At 32.5% G+C, this 11,497-nt stretch overlaps 1 protein-coding gene across 1 annotated transcript in view; it reads right to left on the bottom strand.

Annotated features, from left to right (window-relative positions):
• Positions 1 to 3,213: 3,213 nt before the first annotated feature.
• LOC106466093 (glypican-6-like) overlaps positions 3,214 to 11,497 on the bottom strand; it is an 83,541-nt gene continuing 75,257 nt past the window's right edge. The window contains exons 6-8 of the mRNA XM_022394048.1: positions 8,051 to 8,325; positions 7,259 to 7,434; positions 3,214 to 3,881 (exon numbers count right to left, since the gene is read on the bottom strand). Coding sequence (XP_022249756.1) covers positions 3,640 to 3,881; positions 7,259 to 7,434; positions 8,051 to 8,325 — 693 coding nt within the window. The 3' untranslated portion in view covers positions 3,214 to 3,639. The remainder of the gene's footprint in view (positions 3,882 to 7,258; positions 7,435 to 8,050; positions 8,326 to 11,497) is intronic.

The raw sequence follows: 11,497 nt of genomic DNA, 5'->3' as shown, positions 1-11,497 counted from the left end.
TGTAAGTTTTCTGGTGAAATGGTTAATAACAATAGATCACCTTTTTTCAAACGATACTTACATTTAACTAAATGCAACTTAGATCGTAGTTAAAACTGGAATCGATTAATCTAAACAATTTTCATCCCGTGGTTGGGTTTTTTAAGAAAACAGAAATTTCCAGCTCTTCTTGGTTGGATTTCCTGGTTGATATTCATGCAGCACGAATAAGCCAATAATAAATGTCTCGTGTTGGAATACTACATGCTCTTTAAACCTTTACGAATTAGCAAAGACACGGGATTGATAATGTTTCTTACTGTGCAAAAATTAGTTTCTTTAGATTTGTTTGCACTGCTTACGTATGAAGCTTACAGTTGTAAATGCAAGTTACATCATTTATGTATAGTGATGATCTAAAACATGCATTTAAACGTGTTAGTACTTCTATTACAGTGTTAATGTCCATGGTGCAGGCACAAACTTGAACTAAGTCTGTGATGTGTGCTAATAAACACTCATAGGATGCATATGAGAGAAACAGAACTTTTACGTGAGATGTTTATGTGCACTGTACAAATGTATATTACTTAAATATTCTGTGCAATGTGACGATGTATGTGTGTGAAGTGTTTAACTCCAAATATTCTGTTTGAGGCACAGTATAAAAAAATAAACAGAACAAGAATTTTTATATGATGAAATGCGTGATGCAAATATGCAACGTCCAAATGTGAGAAGTGTCAATTCTGTCTCAGATACCTACGTGCACTGTACATATGTGAAACATCACTATTTTATACAGTACTAATGTGTTATGTGTTGTTTTGTGCAAATGTAATTTGTAGTGCTTCCTTGCTGATGTACACAGTTCACACGTGAAGTTCGGTATTTCGTGTAAGGTGCTGATGTACACAGTTCACGCGTGAAGTTCGGTATTTCGTTTAAGGTGCTGATGTACACGGCGCTGATGTTTTTACGGTCTACGTATTGGACATGGCAGTAAGGACATATTTGTACGGTGATTGTTGGATGTCCTTTGGAAAAAACAACCCAACATGTTATACGATCAAGAAAAGGAATGTTAGTAAAATATTTTCTTTTCAAAGAGACTGTACTTGGTTTAAAAATGAAGCAATATTAAAAAAACTAACGGTAGAGGTAACCACCATGAAGTTCGATATTTCGTGTAAGATGCTGATGTACACAGTTAACACCTGAAGTTCAGTATTTCATGTAAGGTGTTGATGTACACACTTCACATCTGAAGTTCAGTATTTAGTGTAAGGTGTTGATGTACACACTTCACACCTGAAGTTCAGTATTTAGTGTAAGGTGTTGATGTACACAGTTCACACCTGAAGTTCAGTATTTCGTGTAAGGTGCTGATATACACAGTGCATACGTGAAGTGCAATATTTCCATGTAAAGTGCTTACATGCACAATGCGCAAAAAAATCAGCACCTTTGTTAAAAGATGTTCATGTACATTGTGCATAAGTGAATCGGTAATTTCGTGTAGTGCTTATTTGCAGTGTACATATTTGAAATATAGCATTTCTGTTTAAGGCGCTATAATGTATACTGTGCATATGTGAGATGCAGTGCTTCTTTATAAGGTGCTGAATTTTAGTCCTGTCAATATATACGTATCCCAGTTTAGGTACATGGGTGTTACTTACTACTTGCACGGCGCTTGTTTTAGTATAAAGTATTGACGTATATCGTGCATCTGTGCCGCTTACATATGTTTACTTTTGAAATAATAAAATACGAATTTTGCTTGAGGAAAAAAATATATTACAATTTGAGATTCAACAAATCCTTTCATTACCACTCAAGATATAGCTGGTATGGAATTGATTAAAAAAGTCAAACAATTTTATTACTGGATCTATGATTAGTTTACTGGCTAATAAAAATATGTCACTAGGAAAGCATTGTATTGAATAAGTACACGAATACACATACTTATGACCTCATGATACAAATACAATGCTTGAAGAAAAGTATCTTCTGTTGAGCTTGTTAATGTCAACAGTTACATCTAAGAAAAATTCTTGATATCTCATCTTAATATGAATCAAATTGAATCTGTCAGCTCTGCTACAATTGTTATAAAATCTTTCATAAGACAAACCAGAAAATCTTTAGTGACCAGAAAAATGGCAAAATTGGCAACTTGGGTTCGAAAACATACAACATACATTTTGCTTTTTCATATGTATAATTAATGTATTTGAACCGATACATCATGCACAGAAATGTTCAATATTATCCAAAGCTAAGTTTTAGGAAAACAGCAGAAATATTATGTGCAAACTTGATTATAAATGTAATTTCAAAGTTTTTACTTCTTAATCGCTAAGTTCTTTAGAGAACTTGATGAGATATGCAGTTATAAAACTTAAACTATATTCAAATGGATAAGTCAATCGTTATGTTATAGATTTAGATTTGTTTTCAACGTCATGACCCTACTTTGAAAGCTGTTGTATGACTTAATAGGTTTTATTTTTTGCAGTATTTCCAAGAATAGCGAACAACAATTTTTATCTTATTTCTACGTTTGTCTTCTTGGTCATACTGTACATGAATAAAAATATATATATAGAGAGGCTACATACATTTAAGTTCTAAATATAAATTAATACAATTTACAAGTGTTTACGAAACCACCATATCTTGCTTGCTCTTTTAAACTTCAGAAATACAATATAATATGTGCAATAAATTTTCGCCAAACCACAAAATATACGTACACTGCATAACACAGTTACTAAGCATTACTAATTTAACATGAAAACAGCGGTGGCTGTACGTACATAACCCCGACTGTAAGTTAAAAAAAAACTCTTCATTACAGACAGAGGACTGAGTAATTTAAAATATTAGAGTTTTATTTTTGCACTACGAACAAGATATATTTCAAACTTCTCCAAATTAAGTAGTATATATATATATTCACTCGGTAATATGTAAGAGCCAAATATTTTATAATCACAATTCCCTAACAAGTATTTGCTTGTTTGCTCGCAAAGCTACCAAAAGGGCTGTCAGCGATATGTCCACCGCGGGGAAACTAACCTCGGATTTTTGCATTATAAGCGCTCAAGTTTATCTCTGCGCCAATGGGGGGGGGGGGGGTCAATTTTAACAATTAAACATTAAGGTTTATAAAAACAATTAATTTAATAACTTATATTTTACCATTATTTTATGATTGTCATATTTTTCTTTTAATTTCTTTGGGATTATGACTTTGAACAGATTTCTATATAATTTTAAAACTTTGTTTTTTTTTCAGGTACTCTCAAAGAAACTGTTTAGCACACAATTTTGAACAAAAAATCATTATATTAATCGATTAAATTCTATCGAACTTAGCCATTAAAAAATAAGTAATTCTTGGTTTTGTAGCTTAACCACTTATGACAAGCATAAAGTTAATCAATAATTTCCTTTCAAACACACTGTGATTCTCACTAGCTTGTAAGTTTAATAAGATAATAAAAAAACGTGTATCTAATCCTGAGTTCGGAAGCTCCAAAGAACATCTTGATATGATCCTAACAGACTTCCTCTTCTTCATCACAGAAGACAAACGTACGTACAGCAATTCTAGACACTGACGTTTAATAACGTGATCGCTGCTGGTTTTCACCACCAGATGACACTATATACATACACTGCAATTGATACCAATAGAAGTTTGGATGGTATCAATCCAGGAGCTGTTGATGGATTTTCAGTTGGATTTTCTGCGAACTCAACTGGCCATATAGGGGCAGCAGGAGCTCTCGTAGAAGAGTAACTGAAGTAAAGATCATTAGAGTTGTCCTCTTCAGTGTCATCAGGTATCCATCCACTTCCACTGCCACTAGCTGCCCAAATATTATCCGCTAAAAAAAGACCAAGTAACTCAAATTATGCAAATATTAATGAAATACTTACTATAATTAACAATTAATACTTTCATCGGGTACTTCAAGCCTTTCTTTTTCGAAGTCTCTTAAATAATAACAAGGAGTAATAATAATTATACTGGTATGGTGATTGAAGCAGAGCGTGGCCTAGTGGATAGCCTACCCCAACTGTGATTCGTGGCCCATTGTCGCAAAAAAAAAGCGTTCCGCAATACAGGGCCGTGGATACGCAAATACAACAACAACAACAACAACAAAAATATAGTGGCCAAATCCCATTATTCGATCAGACAAGAGAATCAAAAGCGAAGGTGATGGGTTCTGTGGAGTGTAACTACGCTCACTCTAGTCTCTCACAGATGGCTATGTGCAAACAGACCATCTGTAGCTTTCCGCAATGTTCTGAAAAAAACAATTATGGTGATTAAGACAACAGCTACAAGAAAACTGTAATTTACGCCGTGAAATATGGAGTTAAATCGTGATCAATTTGTACCATTGGTAGATGTAAAAACCAAAGACATTCAGATGACATTACCGGCCACGTACGTAGAATGGAAAGAACATTACTGTATTTTAGGCAAATCGTTTAAAATTAAATAAATTATTTTAATACTTGGCCTTACTTTCATTTCTGTGAAATTTACAAATCAATTTATTAACTTTTTCACAGTTGACTAGAGATAAATAACCAGATACACCATGCAATTATCATTAAATTTCTTCTGACAAGAGAGAAGAAAACAGTGTAATATTTTCTAATTCGTTTTCTATGCCCAAAAACTAGGACGCTGATTTTAAAACACATTTTGGCTAGATGAAAGCGATATTGTTTTGGAATGAAAAGTTGAAGCTAACATTTCAGACAGTTATAAAGTCCTGATTTCTGGAACTATTAATATACCTTTAGAAACAACTTCAGGTAAGTTATAATACTCGTACCACATCAAACACTCTTATGAGCAAAGAATAATTAATAACTAGCCGCGACCCCTTCGCTGGAATTTTTCATATTCTATAATTTTCACGAAGAGCATTTAAGCTACGTTTTCTTGCTGGCATTATGTGTTACATCGATAAATCTTGGTCTATTTGAAAAAAAAAAACAATTACGCGGTCAGACAAACAAACTCACGTGGAGTTGTACATAGCTTTATTTAATAAAACTACACGTAAAGTAAACAATAAAGTAACGGTATTTATAATAGTGTACAGAGTATGAAACAGTTATGAGTGTTCAGTGCATGACACAGTTTTACGAATTAGTTGAAACAAATAAACTAACAAAAACGAAGGATGAAACCCGTAGTGAAGAAAAAGTAGCTAAAAGGTGTTTATAGCAGTCTATGAAACGAGACAAATCTAAATTATTGCAAAATAAAGTAAATGTAAAGTTGTAATGAAGGCAAACGTAGCTGAATATGCAGAAACATCTGAATTCGTATTCACAAAGTGATAAGCATATGGTTTTGAACGAACTGCGCATGCATATTTTATACCTAAATAAGTCGAGAAAGCCCATAGAAAATGTATTTAGTGCATTGTTTTTTAAAGAAAATTAAACGCAGGTTAAGTGTAATTTGTGTGAAATACTTTGCAGATAAAAAAACAACAACAACTAATGTTGAAATCGAAGCCAATCGTCACGTGATGACAACAAAATTGTACTATCGTGTAGAATACTCGTTGCTTTAAAAAGATTGACTAAGCAAAAAATAGTTAAGTTGATTCTGAATGTAAAAGCCAATATGCTATCCGGAATCCTCGGACAAAAGTCTTTCAAACAATATGAGATTTGAAACATTTGATCGAGAAATTTGCGAGAATAGTTCCGGACAGACAAACGCCAGCTTATGATTTAAATAGATAGGTACAAAAAATATTGCCCCTCAGTGGCATAGCGGTATGTCTGCGGAATTACAATGCTAGAATCCTGGTTTCAATGCTCGTGGCGGTCAGAGCACAGAGAGCCCATTGTATAGCTTTGTGCTTAATTCCAAAAAAACAAACAAAGAAATATTCCTATAACTATGAAGTTAGTTTTCCAAGGCTTCCCAATTAAGGACTACTAGAGCGAAAGTGGACTGATATAAAAGGTATGGCTTTACTTAGCCCAAGTCTTGTATTCTATAAAATTCACCACTACACAACGCATTCGACGACAATGGAAGGTAACAAAAATACGTATATTCACAAAACATATAATTTCTTCTTTTGTGTGTGTATTACATAAAAATGTAAACATTCAATGAGCTAAATATTCTACTGTATTTAAACCTAAAAACTTAGACACGTAATAGATAAAAATTAACAATGAAACATTATTCATTTATATATGTATTTTGAAATATGTTTATGAATATTTACATATGGAGGTAATAAGCTTTACAAAATGTTTTACAATCAAACAAGTTTAGTGCTGCCATCTAGGGATTTAACTCTCACACCGAAAAATAATAAAGTGATAATTTTCAAACCACTGCCATATATTTGTAAATTCATTCCACCGGTGGGTTAGTAAATCACTGTTCGTCTATAGGGACAAAGATTTATATGGTAATGAAAGGCTAGAGAGGAATCATTTGAAATTTAAGGACTTGTGAAAAAGATGTGAATTAATAAAAAATATTGCATACAGTATCTAAATATGTGTAATATTTAAAACTTAGTCTTATCTCTGCAGATTCTATTTCTCGAAAACTAATTTGGAGAACAATCTCTTAAAATATTGTGCATTATTTTCCTTTGTTTTCAGTACACAGTACTTCTAGAATTTTGAATACAAACTATTTTGATCAGAATTTTTATAACTACACTTACTGCACTATTATCTATAAAACCAAGTACACAAAATCGTTTACATAATAATGCTTTAATATCTTTCCAAATGATTATCTTGTCAAAACATAGTTTATAAAACAAACAAACTCAGGTAAACACGCAAACGCACAAACACAATAAAAGGCGGACAGTACTCTCAATCAACGGTATTATTTACATAAGTTGATATATACATGTCCTGTGTTGACATTTAGAATGAGAAAAAAAAATCTGGTTAACACCCTGAGCTTGAACTTTTCCCCAACACACAACACATACAAACTTATACTTGCTTGAGTGTGTTGGGGTGTGGAAGGAAGGAACTATATATATTTACTTCACTTAACAGTCATACTTCTAACTTTGTAGTCGAAAAACGGAGAAAATTCATCTATTTGCTTTGAAATACTTAGTGCTTAATTTATAAATAAATCTAACAATAAAGCTTCTTTAAACAATCGTTTATCAGATATTATCATGTAAAAACTTTGGTTATCCAAGATAAAGCAACAAGTTTATTGTGTAACACTTACTGGGAACTTCCCACTCCACATCTAATCCTCTGTAGGCATTATTTAATTTGGCAGTAATAAGCTGAAGTGTTAGTTTCTGCTTTGTTACCACAAGATTCTGTCTGGTCACATCTAAACTGACCTCCGGGTTGTCCTTCTGATTGACAAGTCCATTGCCTACTAGCGTGGCTTCATATCTACATAAATATGGAAACGGGATGAATTATTCATACCACAATACGTTCTATAGAGGTCTGCTTTACAGATTATTTCTAACAAACTATATGTTTTCCAATCTGCATAATAACTCTTCAAATGTTTTACTGGAATCAAAATTTTCTGACATACTAAATTTCTCCACAAACATTTAGGAAAATTTTGTTAGAAAATATTGTTATAAACATATTACAAAAAACGTTGCTAGCTACAGTCAAACCAATTCATTTCTATATCTTAATACCATATAATTTTTTGACAGGTCCAATCAAGTTTCAGAAACAACCTTACTAACTCACCAAATCAAGAGCGTGTGGGTGTGAATCGTTTTATGTCACGATTAACCTATCTCAAGTGCACATAATTTAGATTGTTTAATTATCATGATTATTAATGTAATTTCTACAATTTTGTAAACCTATGACTTTTCAAATATATATAAACAAATTACTAAAATAAAATGTATAGAGCATTTTATCTTTTCATATAGGGAATACCAAAACAAATTAACGATTCAAAGTAGAATATAAACTGAAACATAAAGCTCTACACATTGTTTATTTCCTATCATAGAATAACCTTTGTTTCTGCACTCACTTTGCTTTTGTTAGTCCATTCCAACAACTTTCTTGGCTATTTCTTGTAGTTCGATCACCTGTAACTTTCGGATTGTTACAGAGTTCACTGGGAAGATTGGACCAAAAACTCTTTGTGCGCCTGATCTTCTTTTTGATTTTCCCTAAAAGCTGATTCAGGCCACTTTTGGTAGCTCCGTGAATGTCATGTCGTGGGCCAAACTTGTATGTCTCGAACTCCAACTCCTTCCTAGTTTCTCTTTTTCCAAGTCGAGGCTTACCACACTTCTGAAACAGCTGGAAAAGTAGAATAAAAAATGTTACAACGGCTAAAGAAGTTGACTGGAAAATGTCAAAACTGATTAAACTTGATTGTTACATAATATCAAAAATTAGCCAAATTACCGAATTATGGTTAAATAAAGAATAGTTCGTTTTATATAAAACAAAATATAGTACAATAGACTTAAGAGAAAATATAGGCATGTCAGAGACCATTACAGTAAGGAAAGTATGCCGACGATATTAAGGACAAAAGACGAAGACAAGACGTAAAATGGGACTTTTGCAGACAGAAGTGCACGAGAACAATTGCAAAGTTTAAAAATAAAGATGGAACTAACATTACTAGACTTAATATACGCACGTAGAACATAAAGTTTTTTTTACCACAAATTCAAATTGCCAAAAACTCTCTCTCTCCTGACTTCATTTGTTGTGACCTATCTTTTAGCATTCTTTGTTGTCTTTTTTAATTGTATTGGTGTTTTTAAAAAACCAGGGATTGTTCTCTTAAGCATTAAATATTTTGTTAGTAAATATATATACTTCCATAGTTAGTGAAAATAATGGTAAAAGTCACTATCAATAATTCTATTTAAAGTCTAATAAAGTGTTTTTGAAACTATGAAAGTCTAACACAGAATTAACTTTGGAGAAGAATGAGAAACATATACAACAATCTATGTTTAAAATAAATGAATTTCCTATCAGTTTTCATAGTTGAAAAAACAATTAGTTTATTTAAATTAATTAACTTATTTCGTACAACTGTTACTGCATCCTTTCAATTTTTTATTTTTTTGACATTGCTTTTGCAATCTAGAGAAATTGATTGGTTGTTTGGCGTTTATTGGCGCAAGTAACTAGGCTATCTGCGCCTCTAGAGAAATAATAGAGGCAAATAAACAAACGTCTTACCATTATTTTATCGAGCTAATATCTACATATTGGCAAAGTAACAGAAAATTGACTTTATCAATAAGATTTTTAACATTTCTTGATTCTCGCTCTACACATTGTTAGAGGTTAACAGGTTGAAAATCCATGAATAAAAAACATTGTTGTTGTTGAGTAACGGCCAAGTTTATAATGAGAAAAGAATTAACTAAACGACCACACCTGAACTCTCCGTTTTAGAGTTGAAGAACAGGAAAGTAGGGTGAAACTCAACCATTTTTCATGGAGACATATCTAGCAGGTTACGCTGTTGGAAAAGTCCCTGCTGAGCTTTTCCTGCTACCGCAACAACATTCCTACATCCACCGCTAGGTGAAAAGGTCAAACTGCGCCCAACGTTTTCAGACATAACTGTATGCACAGACTTGAAGGCCACAAATTCTCTTCGTCTATAAACGCGAATAACTGCGCACAAGAGCCGCCAAATAATCTTTTCTGCGATAAGTTTCAATTGCTGAAGTCAATGGGCAAAAGTGAGAGGTCCCTGATAACGGTGATGAACGATGACGACTCAAGTTTACCGCCTTAGCCTCTGCAGAAACGAACTTATAGAGGGTACAAAAACAAGGTGAAGGCCACGCACGTACTTACACGTTGTTACACCATAGTATTTAGATAAAGCACGATGTCATTAAAACTTTATTTAATAACCCTTAAGAGATAATTTTCCGTCATTCAAACATATATTTCATAGTCTTACAATATTAGTTTTAAAATATAAATCTTAATTTTTAATGAACACAAATGATTTTCCAGAAATTAGTCAGAGTTTAAGTAAAGACAATGCATTTAGAAGTACAACTTGAAAAATGTTATATAAAATGGCGTAAGTGATTAAAAGTAGAAATAAACTCCAATGAAATACGTACGACTATATCTTCTGACGTGAAGAGTAACTTGAAACATCAGCCACAAAAAAAAAACATTCTGAACACTCTTCTAATAACGTCTACAAGTGAACGAATGTCTCCGTTTTGATGTCAACATTTGAATATACCTACAACCGTATTTCAACACACACGCACGTGTATGTTTAAATCTGAGAATATAGTCTTCTTACACATATTACAAAAATATGTATAAAATAAGGCTAACTGAGAGAAATCGTAACGTAGAAAATATTTCAATAAGAAAATCAGACGTCAGACAAAGTACATGCTTCCACACACGTGCTTGGAAACGAACTTAAGCAGTAATTATCTTGGCACCGGAGTTGACTCATTTGGTTGTAAAATTGGAAGTTTAATAAGAGATACAAATTTGTTAAGCTAGCAGTAATTCTGCAGCCCATACCGATATAGATATAAATCTTGTTGACATCGTTCTAGGAAGTATGGATGGTGGAGTTTTTGCAGTATTCTGTGACCATGTCCTTAAATATTTGTATTACTGTACTTATCACCTATGATTTGAAATTCGTACTGTAACAAAAGTTTTATCCGTAACAATTACACGTCAGGTTTGAGAAAGACTTATTGACAGAAAAGTATTTAAATGAACAAAAATAAACGGAAAATAAAGGAAAAGTGGGTCATAAAGATGAAATAATAAAAGCAGATTTTATGTTCAAGCCCAAATTCTAATCTACATACAAATAGGAATAGACGAGTTTAAAAGTTTTAAAACAAATGGACAGCTGAAATATGACAAGACAAAAAAATCACTTGCAGTGACGTAATTTGAAAAGAATAACCCTTAATTGAAACTTAACTCACTCTTGCGGAATTGCGGTGCAATCTTACAATTAAAATATTTGCCATTAATTTGTATAAAAAAGAAACTAACACACATATTCATTAAAAACATTAGATACGTATGAAAAATGTAATTTATGTAACCTAATGATTCATTATTTACAAAATTATTCGACTCTAGAAGAAAAAAAAAGTGGCTCGGGGCAACTAAAGACCTTGTACACTTAATTTATTCACCCATACTTTAACAAACTTGTAAATATAATACAGAACAAATTTATGCCATTCTGAGGAAATTCGACCGAAATCGTTAATTCCTTAATATTTTTCGATTTATCTTGAAATTCCACAATAATAGAAATATTCTCTCTCGATTTATAAATTAGATTATCTTGGATCATGCCAGTTACATTTACCGTATCTAACACGATCTCCTGAAAGTTCATGCCAGTTACATTTACCGTATCTAACACGATCTCCTGAAAGTTCATGCCAGTTACATTTACCGTATCTAACACGACCTCCTGAAAGTTCAT

The sequence above is a fragment of the Limulus polyphemus genome, unplaced genomic scaffold, assembly GCF_000517525.1.
Source record: "Limulus polyphemus unplaced genomic scaffold, Limulus_polyphemus-2.1.2 Scaffold2149, whole genome shotgun sequence".
NCBI classification, from domain to species: domain Eukaryota; kingdom Metazoa; phylum Arthropoda; class Merostomata; order Xiphosura; family Limulidae; genus Limulus; species Limulus polyphemus.
This window is presented reverse-complemented; position numbering and strand designations above follow the sequence as displayed.